Raw genomic sequence first — 13,598 nt, forward strand, 5'->3', positions numbered from 1 at the left:
AATACTATTAAAATTGTTTTATTTAATTTGGTTTATTTTTATGATGGATTCTTTAATATTTTTTTTTCAAATGAAGTTCTTAGTACTTACTATAATATAATTAAAACAAATTTTGTAATGGTTTGGGTATTCTCAAGTCGGTTCAACCAACTAGGATTTATTTTTAAATCTAAAGTAAAAAAATACGGAATAGAGTTTAACATTAAATATCATATATATGTTTTATATTATATACTTCAGTCTTTTGCTATTATAATAGTTATAATTTACTATTGTTACTCATTTCTAAAACAAATTAATTAAAAAAAAATATTTACAATACTACATATTTTTGTTCAAAAATATTAACTTTGAGACATTACTGGATTTTAGTAAAGTCCGTCTTTCATTTATTATTTGCACCGTAGTTGAAAAAATCCTTTCGCAGGGCACTGAAGTTGCCACAACGCACAACCGTTTAAAAAATAGCAATAAACTCTTGGATAAATAGTGCTCTTCTATCTACACCAATCTAGTGGATCTTTCCTTCTATCCAGATATTCTTCGTTGAGGTATTTGTCAAACTCTCTGATTGCTGCTGCCGAATTACTTTCAGGACGAACTGTATGAGTGAATTTTTTGTCAAAATCACTCCAAAAATCATTTGTATCCACATTGTCGTTTGTTTCTATTATATGAGTTTCTTCTCGGTTATTGGAATCTGGCAATGTTATTTTGGTTATATTTGCCCTCAATATCTTCACAGCGTTTTCGTAGTTAGAAGCGTTTTTGAAGCCCAATTTTTTAAATCGAGGGTCCAAAATTGTACTTTCGCTGTACAAAACTTGTTTTTCATAACCGCCAAAGCGATTATTAAGATAACTCCGGATGGTTAACAACATGGCTATGACGTGATTGTTTTCGGAAGTGCACTTAGACATATGACCCTCCAGAATTTTGCACATAAGTGTGACTTTCGAAAGAGTAACACATTTTTCCGCCGATATTTCGATAGTTACTTCATAAAACGGCTTAAGTATGGGAATGACTTCTTTAATGAGGTCCCAGTCTTCAAGCGGTAGCATCAATTCTGGCCTGGTCAGTGACAGCGTAGCTATTACTGCATCCTTCACAACATGGATCCGTTGTAACATATCATATGTTGAATTCCACCTAGTAGCGACATCCTGTTTTAATTTAAGCTCTGGCAGTTGCATCTGTTTTTGCGTGTCTAGAAGTTTTTTCAGGGCCTGTGAACTTTTATGAAAATACTCCACAATTCGCTTGACTTTTGTCAGTACCACATCAATTTCTTTTAAAGCTGCCTGCACAACAAGGTTTAATGAATGTGCGAAGCATCCAATTGGACGCCATTGACCCAGTCGTATAGCTGCGGTAATATTAGCATCATTACCACTCACTATGGCCGTTACCTTGTTGGCAATTTCAAATTTCTCGACTACCTCCTTGAGAAATGCTGCTGTGCCTTTCATCAAACTCTTCTCATGCTAACAAGTGCGATTTCATAGATGTGGTTTCGTCTATGAAATGGGCTGTAACTGCCACATAGCTGGAGTGATTTCTTGACGTCCAACCATCAGTAGTGAGGCATACTGCTGTCGCCTTCTTAACCGACATTTGTACCTCCTCCATGATAGCATTGTGTACATTTGGCAGAATGTTTTGCGACAACGTTTTTCTTGATAGCAATGCATAACCAGGACACTGCGAGACTGCCGTTATTAAGTTCTTAAATTCGGGTTCCTCGACAACTCTTAGGGAATGGTTGCCTTTAGCTATAAATTTTAGAACTTGTTTGTCGATTTTTTGGGACTTTTGTATTGGAGGAGGCCTGCGGATGAATTGAGTAATGGTCTGCTGTGGTTGTGTCTGGCGTAGTCTGGCGGGGATCATTGATTGGGAGCTGGTACAAGGCATTTCACCATCGTCAACAGATATAACGTTTGGACTTGGATCCTGCCTTTCAAGACTTAACGGCGAAAAAGGATGTTTTGTTTTCATATGCCTTGAAAGATTTCCATTAGAACCGTTTGCAATGCTAATTGAGGCTTTGCAATAGTTGCATTTGGCTCTTCTATCACCGTCTTCGGAAAAATGAAACCAAATAGCACTGTGCTTTCGTGAAGACATTATTATAATTTATTTTTAACTTTGTAAACTTTAAGTTGGTAATTTGTTCTAAAACTAACGGCGTCTAAAAATACAACACGGAATCAATCGTTTCCATTTAGGTGGCATTTGGCATATTGAATTTAGAGTGGCAACACTCTATTGAACTGACATATGAGCGAAAGAGCGAACAAAGAACGAAAAACAAGTGAAAGAAAAGAACAAGTGAGCTGCTGAACTAAAAGAACGGATTGCTTGGAACTAGTTCACCTAGTTCATTAGAAAGAGTAGTTCAATTGAACTAGTTCGTTCGCGAACTACACAACTCTAGTTTGAAATAAGTCGACTTTTGTGTTTATTGAAACAACGGCAATTTTCCACTTTGTTTTTTTAATTGTCAGCATAAGAGGAGCTCATATAAATTCAAATTTGACTTTAAGATTTGCTCACTAAAGTTCGATCACGCAACATAATTCAACTTAAAATAAAAGCTAATAAAAATAGTTTTGCAAGAAATTGTTGAGCAGTAACTTTTTCATCTTTTGAGGCTCAGTCCACGAGAGTCTAGGCTTATGTGCCATTGACGTGTTTTTATCCACAATTCCTTTCCCTTATTCAAGGGCATTTCCATCAGCGAAGACTCTTCGTTTTTGATGTTCCTTGAGTTTAGAACTAGATTGGCTCCTTGACTCGCCATTCATCCTAGATTAAATCGGAAATTTCTAATGCGATTCCCCGTACGAATATTATCCTCATTTTACAGATCAGTGAGACCTGTAGTTATTTCGTCAAATGCGGTAAAGATTCCTGCGATGATTCCTTCGCTGTAAAGCTTACTGCATTTGACTCCACTAATTATGGCAAAGCCAAATATTTCAAACTTCCATACCGCAATTTTAGTTTTCAATAAATGTCGGTAATTTGAAAATGAATTCATAAGAACGACTTCGATATTTAGCCTTTTGTAATCAAATGGAACGAACTTTGAAGTTATGAATCAAACCAATTAGGGTTTAAATCATATTGGTAATTAAAAGAAAACTTTTCAGCGTTTTAATACAACTTAGAAGCATTGTTGCAATTTCTTTGGCATTCATTCATAACTTTTGTCCGATTGTTACAATGAAAGCGAATCATAAATCATCTTATTGCATTGAGAAGATGACTGTGTGTGTTTGTATACACGTGTGAACGTATTTGAATATGTTTTTGATATTACATAGTGTGAATGAACGATATTACAAATGCATGACAATGAAAGCAAAAGACGACGTCGACGGCGACGATGAAGACAAATATGCACAATGTCTCAGAAAGTAATCAGAGGCAATAAAAAGACAAATTACCACCTGAATTATGGGTGTGTCTTTTTATTTCGCTAGAGAAAGAAGACAATGCACAAATGCACATTTCTCAAGTAATTTGGAAAAGTACTTGTCTGCATATGAATGAAGATGTATGCACACACACATACACATACATAGTTTTTCATTAGTTTGTGACAGCTTCTGTTACAAAATTGTATTGTTTGGCAACTATTCTTTTGGGAAAATTTAAGATAATTATTTTGAGCTCATATGCAAGTTGCAGGTAGAAAACAAAATTTCGGTTAAGTCGCTGGGAATATTTTGCTCAAGTTCTTATGACAACCCAGCAAAAAATTTGGAAGTTCTTCTAAAGGCACAACTTTAAATTCACTTTCAAAAATTTTCTCCCACAGATGTTCTTTATTTTAAATACTCAGGAAGTTCTTTTAATTCAATATTTTATAACTCACTTGTTTCATATTTTTAAAAAGTAATTTAAACTTTTTGTTGCTTCAAATAGATTAGAAACATAGTAAGGATTAATAAAATTATTCAAAATTGTGCCGAAAAAAATTGGTAAATCTATTCTAGAAAAATTGCGCATTTTTGAAAATATTTGAGATCAAGGATTTCAGACAAACGTTAGTATGCATTAAAAATCATAAAAAATTTTTTAAAAGTATTTATTTGTCATAATATCACAAACATTTTCACATCACATCCAAAACACTGAATTCGGATCACACCTTAAAAAGCGATGCATATTTAGTGCAACGGCTGTTGAAATGGTGAACATCCGTCCTATGACAAGCCCATAAATTAAATTCATCGCTTCTGAGCCAATTTTGTACCACTTCCGGATCCAAAAAGACCACTTTCAGTACTTTTTTGGCGATGCTCTTTTGCTGGGAACTTTTAAGAATAAACAAGTATATACGCCCGTAAGTTCGGCCAGGCCGAAGCTTATGTACCCTCCACCATGGATTGCGTAGAAACTTCTACTGAAGCCGATGGCAAGGTACCTTAAAACTTCCTAACACCGTAATATATACCACATAGTACATACGTGGTATATATTAAACTAAAAAAGGCCGATTAAATACGTATATAATTAAGTTTAAAGTTTCTATAGAAATAAAATTTTGACAACATTTTCTATAGAAGTAAAATTTTGACAAAATTTTCTATAGAAATAAAATTTTGACAAAATTTTCTATAGAAATAAAATTTTGTCAAAATTTTCTATAGAAATAACATTTTGACAAGGGAGCCACCGTGGTGCAATGGTTAGCATGCCCGCCTTGCATACACAAGGTCGTGGGTTCGATTCCTGCTACGACCGAACACCAAAAAGTTTTTCAGCGGTGGATTATCCCACCTCAGTAATGCTGGTGACATTTCTGATGGTTTCAAAGCTTCTCTAAGTGGTTTCACTGGAATGTGGAACGCCGTTCGGACTCGGCTATAAAAAGGAGGTCCCTTGTCATTGAGCTTAACATGAAATCGGGCAGCACTCAGTGATAAGAGAGAAGTTCACCACTGTGGTATCACAATGGACTGAATAGTCTAAGTGAGCTTGATACATCGGGCTGCCACATAACCTAACCTAACCTAACATTTTGACAATGTTTTCTATAAAAATAAAAGTTTGGTAGATTATTTTTTGCTCGAGTGGCAACCATGATTATGAACCGATATGGACCAATTTTGGTGTGATTGGGGATCGGCTATATATAACTATAAACCGATATGGACCAATTTTGGCATGGTTATTAGCGGCCTTATACTAACACCACGTTGCAAATTTCAACCGGATCGGATGAATTTTGCTCCTCCAAGAGGCTCCGGAGATCAAATCTGGGGAACGGTTTATATGGGAGCTATATAACTATGGACCGATATGGATCAATTTTTCGTGTTTGTTAGAGACCACATTCTAACACCATGTTTCAAATGTCAACCGGATCGGATGAATTTTGCTCCTCCAAGAGGCTCCGGAGGTCAAATCTGGAGATCGGCTTATATGGGGCTATATATAATTGTGGGTCGATGTGGACCAATTTTTGCATGGTCATTAGAGAACATATACCAACACCATGTACCAAATTTCAGCCAGATCGGATGAAATTTGCTTCTCTTAGAGGCTACGCAAGCCAAATCGGGGGATCGGTTTATATGGGGGCTATATAATTATGGATCGATGTAGACCAATTTTTGCGTGCTTGTTAGAGACCATATACAAACACCATGTACCAAATTTCAGCCGGATCGGATGAAATTTGCTTCTCTTAGAGCAATCGCAAGCCAAATTTGGGGTTCCGTTTATATGGGGGCTATATATAATTATGGATCGATGTAGACCAATTTTTGCGTGCTTGTTGGAGACCATATACAAACACCATGTACCAAATTTCTCTTAGAGCAATCGCAAGCCAAATTTGGGGTTCCGTTTATATGGGGGCTATACGTAAAAGTGGACCGATATGGACCAATTATTGTGTGGTTGTTAGACACCATTTACTAACACCATGTACCAAATTTCAGCCTGATCAGATGAAATTTGCTTCTTTTAGAGCAATCGCAAGCCAAATTTGGGGGTCCGTTTATATGGGGGCTATACGTAAAAGTGGACCGATATGGCCCATTTGCAATACCATTCGACCTACATCAATAACAACTATTTGTGCCAAGTTTCAAGTCGATAGCTTGTTTCGTTCGGAAGTTAGCGTGATTTCAACAGACGGACGGACGAACGGACGGACGGACGGACATGCTCAGATCGACTCAGAATTTCACTACGACCCAGAATATATATACTTTATGGGGTCTTAGAGCAATATTTCGAATATTTCCTATGGTGGAGGGTATAAAAATTTGCCATTAAGAGGTGTTATTTAGAAAAAAAATCACGTTTTGAGATAAATGATCGAAGTGTTCAATTCGTATTAAAGCCGATACCAGCCACATGGTTAACTTCACCAGTTAAACAAACATACAATGTGGTTAACTTCAGTTTGCTTTCCATTCTGAATCGCACATCTGACAGCTGGTAGCTATATTCAAGCGACAGTGCATTTTATTGTTCACAAACTTATAAAAGCATTTTGATATATTTAATTTAGAAATAAGGTTGGAATTCATGCATCGCGTCGTAATGAAAAAAGGTAACAACCTCAAATAACGATTCGACAAGTGGAGGCCAGATTTTATCGATATTCAAGGCGAAGTGGTAGAAAAATAGCTCGTAAGTTATCGAGGCTCAAAAAAAAGTTCGCTTCGCTTGCAGGAAAGTGGCTAGTTACCGAATTTGGTTTTCTTTTTGTATGAGAAGCCATTCCATTTAGAGCGTGAACAAACAAAATTGTAGGGTTTTTCCAAATAGGTCAGCGTAAAATGTACACCTTCGTTGTGCCACCATAATTCATGCGCCGTCGATAGTACTGGTATGGGTCGTTCATCTGCCTCAGCTTGTATTCGTTTCAAAATAAATGATCTGTCCAGATAAAAAATTCGGCCGCAGACCATGGAAATTCCAACAGGACTGATCACCATCGCACTCAGCACGCACCAACCACGAATGCTTTTAAAAGGAGGCTCCTCACTTCATTTATACCGCACAGTGATCACCAAAATTTCCGGAGCCACCGTGCTGTAATGGTTATCATGCCAGCCTTTCATACACAGGTTCGTGGGTTCAAATCCAGTTTCGACCAAACATCAAAAATCTTTTCAGAGGTGGATTACCCTCTCTCAGTAATGCTGATGACATTTCATTGAGCTAAACATGGAATCGGGCAGCACTAATTGATAAGAGAGAAGTTAACCACTGTGGTATTACAATCGTTTAAGTGAGACTGAAATAGCGGAATGCAACTATACGAGTACCCAATCTAGGGTAGACGCCGCTCATCCGGGAATGGGCTTTTTCGGCGGTTTTAAGTCAATAATTCGGAGAGAATATAGCGCTTTATGTTGTTACATTACCTTTCAGCTAACCCGTAATTGCCGTAAATGTTAAGAAAAAACTTAGTAATAAACAAAAGCCAAACTGATGCAAACAATGCCTTTTGTATTTCAGAACGGCAATTTTTATTCGATTTGCCTCAAAATTTTGTCAACATTTTTGTTCTATAGAAAATTTTGCCAAATCTTTTCTTCTATAAAAAATTTTGGTAACATTTTTATTTTATAGAAAATTTTGACAATTTTTTCTATAGAACTAAAATTCTATAGAAATAAAATTTTCTATAGAGAATTTTGTCAAAATTAAATTTCTATAGAAAATTTTGTCAAAATTTTATTTCTATAAAAAATTCTGTCAAAATTTTATTTCTGTAGAAAATGTTGTCAAAATTTTATTTCTATAACAAATTTTGTTAAAATTGTATTTCTATAAGAAATTTTATTTCTATAAAATATTTTGCTATAATGTTATGCTTATAGAAAAGTTTATCACAATTTTATTTCTACAGAAAATTACGTCAACATTTTATATATATATATTTCTACAAAAAATTTTGCCAACATTTTATTTCTGTAGAAAAATTTGTTAAAATTTTATTTCTATAGAAAATTTTGTTAAAATTTTGTTTCTAGAAAATTTTGTCGTAATTTTATTTCTATGTAAGATTTTTTTAAAATTGTATTTCCATTGAAAAATTTCTCAAAATTTTTTTCTATAGAAAACTTTGTCAACGTTTTATTTCTATAGAAAATTTGGTCAAAATTTTATTTCTATAGAACATTTTGCAAAATTTTATTTTTATAGATAATGTTGTCAACATTTTACTTTTATCGAAAATTTTGTTAAAATTTTATTTCGATCGAAAATTTAGTCAAAATTTTATTTCTATAGAAAATTTAGTCAAAATTTTATTTCTCTAGAAAATTTTGTCAATATTTTATTTTTATAGAAAATTTTGTAAAATTTTTATTTCTATACAAAATCTTGTCAAAACTGTATTTCTATAGAAAATTTTGTCAAAATTTTATTGCTAAAAAAAGTTTTGTCAATATTTTATCTTTATAGATAATTATTTCAAAATTTTATTTGTATAGACAATTTTGTCAAAATTTTATTGCTATAGACAATTTTGTCAAAATTTTATTGCTATAGAAAATTTTGCCAATATTTTATCTTTATAGATAATTATTTCAAAATTTTATTACTATAGAAAATTTTGTTTTATAGAAAATTATTTTTATAGAAAATTTTGTCAACATTTTATTACTATAAAAAATTTTGTCAATATTTTATTTTTATAGAACATTTTATTTCTATAGAATTTTATTTCTATAGAAAATCTGTTCAAAATTTTATATGTATAGAAAATTTTGTCAAAATCTTATTTCTTTAAAACAAATTTGCCAAAATTTTATTTCTGTAGAAAATTTTGTTAAAATTTAATTTCGATAGAAAATTTTGTCAAAATTTGATTTCTATAGAACTTTTTGTCAAAATTTTATTACTATGGAAAATTTTCTCTTTTCCTTTGCCACCATCAATCATTGATTTGAGTGCAGTTGGCTGGGTTTATTTTGAGTAAGAGAAAGCACGCTCAAAATAAACCCAGCCAACTGCACTCAAATCAATGATTTGATGGTGGCAAAGGAAAAGAGAAATGTTTGTATGAATTTATTTCGGCATAAGCCGGCTATCATAACCCTTTCTTCGGAAGGTTCAAGTGTGGTTCATTGTTGGGTTTAATGAACTGCCTGAATTTATTCTGATAATTGGTTGATAGTTTTGCTGCAAGTAGAGGATGCTGATGAGGAATGTGGTAATTTCGAAACGTGCGTCCATCCAACCATCTTACAGTCTAGAGGGCTTTGCCCAAATAAATTTGACAAACATTCTTTTCCTCTGTTGGTTAAGCTACTCTTGTAGTTTAGTCAACACAATGGTTTTAAAGCTGAGATCAAAATAACAAATATGATTGAAGTACAAATCCACAATAAAAAAACAAAATATTTTATGTTTATAGAAAATTTTGTTAAAATGTTTTTTTTTCTATAGAAAATTTTGTAAAATTTTTATTTCTAGAAAATTTTGTCAGAATTTTATTTCTTTGTAAGATTTTGTTAAAATTTTATTTCCATTGAAAAATTTGTCAAGATTTTATTTCTATAGAAAATTTTGTCAAAATTTTATTTCTATAATATTAACTGTACTAGTGTATCACACATTTCACCAAAATTTACCACTTTGAGATGTGTCCCTTATTGCGGGCGCTGTTATTGAAACAGAAATAGAAATATCCCACACCATTTCCATACTGACCTCGAACAAGGAAATGCAACTTCTAAGAGATTTTTACCTAGACTCTAAATTTTCTGCACTCTCCAAATGTTGTCGTTTTGGTGATATTTTAATAGCACCTATTGTCACATCATTTTAGTTGGAGTAATAGTTTCATACATTTGCGTGAATTTTCATTTTAGTTCTTTTTTCTTCGAAATTTGAATATGGTTTCATGACAATACTCAGGTTCATAGCACTCTGTTTATGGAGTGCAACGAATTAAACCGATTTATTGCAACAATTCTTAGTGTGGAAAGCTTTTAAGTAAAATGGTACCTCGAAGCGATTATAATTGTCAGGCAATTGTTGGCTCTAGTCACGAACTAAACTAAAACAAAGAACTAAACAACTACGCTCTATTCTCCGCTCTCTCTGTCACTCGTGCTCTTTCTCCCACACTCTAGTTTGCTTGAATTGTTGGGTTACTTATTTTCCCTTTGTTTACTAGAATATGTGAATTAAGTGAGTGAGTGTTTGTATGTGTGTGTGTAGGTGGGATGTGTGATGTTTTGTTATCCTACAGTTCTGTTGATTGCGTGACATGGTGAGAAATGTGGTTCATGTGTGTGCTTTTTTCACTCGTTTGATTTGAAGAGGGGGTGGGGGGCAAAAAGCAAAAAATCCTTTTTAACTGCTTTATTTGATTCTGGTTTTATTGTATCTCTAGGCGCCAGGATTTGTGGGTGTGTATGTGTTTCCACCCCTTGGTTGATGATAACATTGAGTGTTGATTTTGCTTTGTCGGAGGTTATCAATTCCCCAGTGTTTTGCCGGCATGGCTTGTGGGCTTATGAAAACTCTCAAACAAATGCTGATTGGCTTGTTGAGATAACACCAAATTGCAATATTTGTATTTTCTTAAATTGTATTAAGCAAATAGCCGAAATATTTTTTTTTTGCAAATCTGGCATAAAATGAACAATAGGAGATTTTTGTAATAAATTTATGAGTATTCAATTTTTTTTGACTGATTTGATTGTGAATAATTTCACTTATTGTTTAAATTAAAGTTAAAGCACGTGATTTATATATAAAATAAAGATGAGGAAAGTTTCGGGAGATAAATAGAGATTTTATTCGACATTTTTCAAACTGTTCGAATATTGCATTGGCAATAAAATCTTTTCATATTTTGTCCACGTTTACGTTTCAAGCTTCATTTAACTAAAAATAAATCGAATAAGTCCAAAGAACGTTGCAGATGTTTAAGATTGCCTCTAAAGCAACCACTATCAAATATTAGTCTGTATTCGCCCAGTTAGGTACGAATATATCAATGAAGCTGCACTGTTAGAAAACTAAAAGAGATCACAAAGTTTCCTTGACGTAATTTTATGATCAACACGATCAAACGCCGTGGACAAGTCCAAGGACACCAAAAAACAAGACTCCCCTCTGTCTACATATTCTCTGTTCATAGCTACAATCACATATTCGGTGACGCCTGCTAATGCAGAAGAAACACTGCAACCCCTCCGGAAACCAGTTTGTTCATCATTGAGCAGTAAATGTTTTGTAATCTGGTACCGAATAACATGGTCAAACACCTTTGAGATTATGGGCAATAGACTAATGGGCCTAAGATTATCAATATCATAAGATGTGCCATTTTTGGGAATCGATACTACCCGAGCCAACTTCCAACAACTGGGAAACGTTGAGGTGACTATAATTGTATTGAATAGATAAAGTATTTGTTCACAAAGATATGGAAAAATCACTTTTAGAAACCGCATGCATTTGTCCTAATTTTACTAAATGCAATTAACAAATCACTCAAGTCAACACATGAGAAACAACAAGTACATACGGCCGCAAGTTCGGCCAGGCCGAATCTTATGTACCCACCACCATGGATTGCATAGAAACTTCTACGAAAGACTGTGATTTAGTCCATACATGGTATATATTAGACAAAAAAGTTATGTATAGTTAAGTCTACAAATAATTACGAATCGATATGGACTTTTTGTACGTACACGGTTGAAAAAGACTGTTTTTCATATGTTTGGCTATAAACATTATATGTTTGGAACACAAATTTTTAAACACAATATTTTTGAGTGCAAGCATATAATGTTCATAAACTAGCATAACATGTTTGGGACATATATGTTAATATGTTAGAACATATTATGTTTGGGACATAAAATGTTTGTAAATATAATATGCTTGAATGCAAACATATATTAATTTAGAAATAGCCTATAAACATATATGTGTTTAGTAGCTCGGAGCGCTATTTAACAGGGAGCGATATTGAATTAAGTTGGTGGTTGTTGCTTGTTATTACAAAATTAACATTTTATTTTTCCTTGGGCAATTGATCAGCTACTTCTTTGATCCTTACAAACTGTGTGGTCCGCTGTTCGAATCCCCGTCCGGCAAAAGGTAAAATTAAAATAAAAAAAATCATAAAATTGAATAATTTCTTCTACAATGTTTGTATTACAGAAAAAGGTGCTAAGAACTAAAAAATCTCGTGGAAGTGAGAAAGATGTCGGGGAATATACAATTGGGCAGAAACAAAATTTTGAGCATTCAGGTCGAAACTCTATGTTGTTAGCACCTATATTACCTGTTTATTTTCATAATTCATTATGATTGTAAATATATAAATAAATAAATAAAATTTTGAGCACAATATTGTTTGGGAGAATTTTTTAAGCATATAATATTTTTGGGTGCAAATGCTTCCAAACATATTATATGTTCACATAATAACATATTGTTTTTTGGAAGACAACATTATTGAATTTGGATGCAAAAATACAAAATGTTTGGAACTTAGACTACCCAAACATATATTGGTTAGGGCAATATGCTTTCAAACATATTATATATTGGAAGAGATCAAACATATAAATGTTTGGGCAATACCCAAAAATATATATGCTTGAAGCAAAATATGTTTGGGAGTATATGTTACAGAAGCGATTTTTTGTGAGCGTGTAGAGAGCCAGAATTGAAATATGGGGGGTCGCTTATATGGGGGCTATATACAATTATGAACTTGGTATGGACCAATTTTTGTGTGATTGTGGATCGATTTATCTGAGGGCCATATATAACTATAGACCGATATGGACCTAGTTAGGCATGGTTGTTAACGACCATATACTAGCACAATGTACCAGATTTCAACTCACTCGGATGAAATTTGCTCCTCCAAGAGGTTCCAAAACCAAATCTCGGGATCGGTTTATATGGGGCTATGTACGATTATGGACTGATATGGACCACTTTTGGCATGGTTGTTAAATATCATAAACTACCACCACGTACCAAATTTTAAGCAGATCGGATGAATGAATCGGCACCGGAGGTCAAATCTGGGGATCGGTTTATATGGAAGCTATATATAATTATGGACTGATAGGAACCAATTCCTGCATGGTTGTTGGATACCATATACTAACATCACGTACCAAATTTCAACCGAATGGCAAGAATTTTGCTCTTTCAAGGGGCTCTGGAGGTCAAATCTGGGGATCGCTTTATATGGGGCCTATATATAATTATGGACCGATATCGACCAATTTTTGCATGGGAGTTTGAAGCCATATATTAACACCACATACCAAATTTCAACTGAATCAGTTGAATTTTGGTCTTCCAAGAGGTTCCGGAGGTCAACTCTGGTGATCGGTTTATATGGGGGCTATATATAATTATGAACCGATGTGGACCATTTTTTGCATGGTTGTTATAGACATATACTAACATCACGTCCAAAATTTCAGCCGGATCGAATGAAATTTGCTTCTCTTAGCGGCCTCGCAAGCCAAATCGGGGGATCGGTTTATATGGGGGCTATATATAATTATGGACCGATGTGAACCAATTTTTGCATGGTTGTTAGAGACCATATACTAACACCA

The 13,598-nt window shown here is 33.9% G+C and overlaps 2 protein-coding genes across 2 annotated transcripts in view; one reads left to right on the forward strand and one right to left on the reverse strand.

Moving 5' to 3' along the window:
* OtopLc (proton channel otopetrin-like c) overlaps nt 1-13,598 on the forward strand; it is a 224,091-nt gene that overhangs the window by 182,402 nt on the left and 28,091 nt on the right. The gene's annotated exons all lie outside the window — the stretch shown is intronic.
* Nucleotides 498-1,472, reverse strand: LOC142228961 (zinc finger BED domain-containing protein 4-like). The gene has a single exon (XM_075299485.1). It carries the CDS (start codon nt 1,470-1,472, stop codon nt 498-500), a length of 975 nt encoding a protein of 324 aa, XP_075155600.1.

The sequence above is a fragment of the Haematobia irritans genome, chromosome 3 (genome assembly GCF_050003625.1).
Source record: "Haematobia irritans isolate KBUSLIRL chromosome 3, ASM5000362v1, whole genome shotgun sequence".
NCBI classification, from domain to species: Eukaryota; Metazoa; Arthropoda; class Insecta; order Diptera; family Muscidae; genus Haematobia; species Haematobia irritans.

Bases quoted from the DNA above. Each gene is read 5' to 3' on its own strand.
- LOC142228961 (XM_075299485.1), bottom strand. From the start codon at position 1,472: ATGAAAGGCACAGCAGCATTTCTCAAGGAGGTAGTCGAGAAATTTGAA.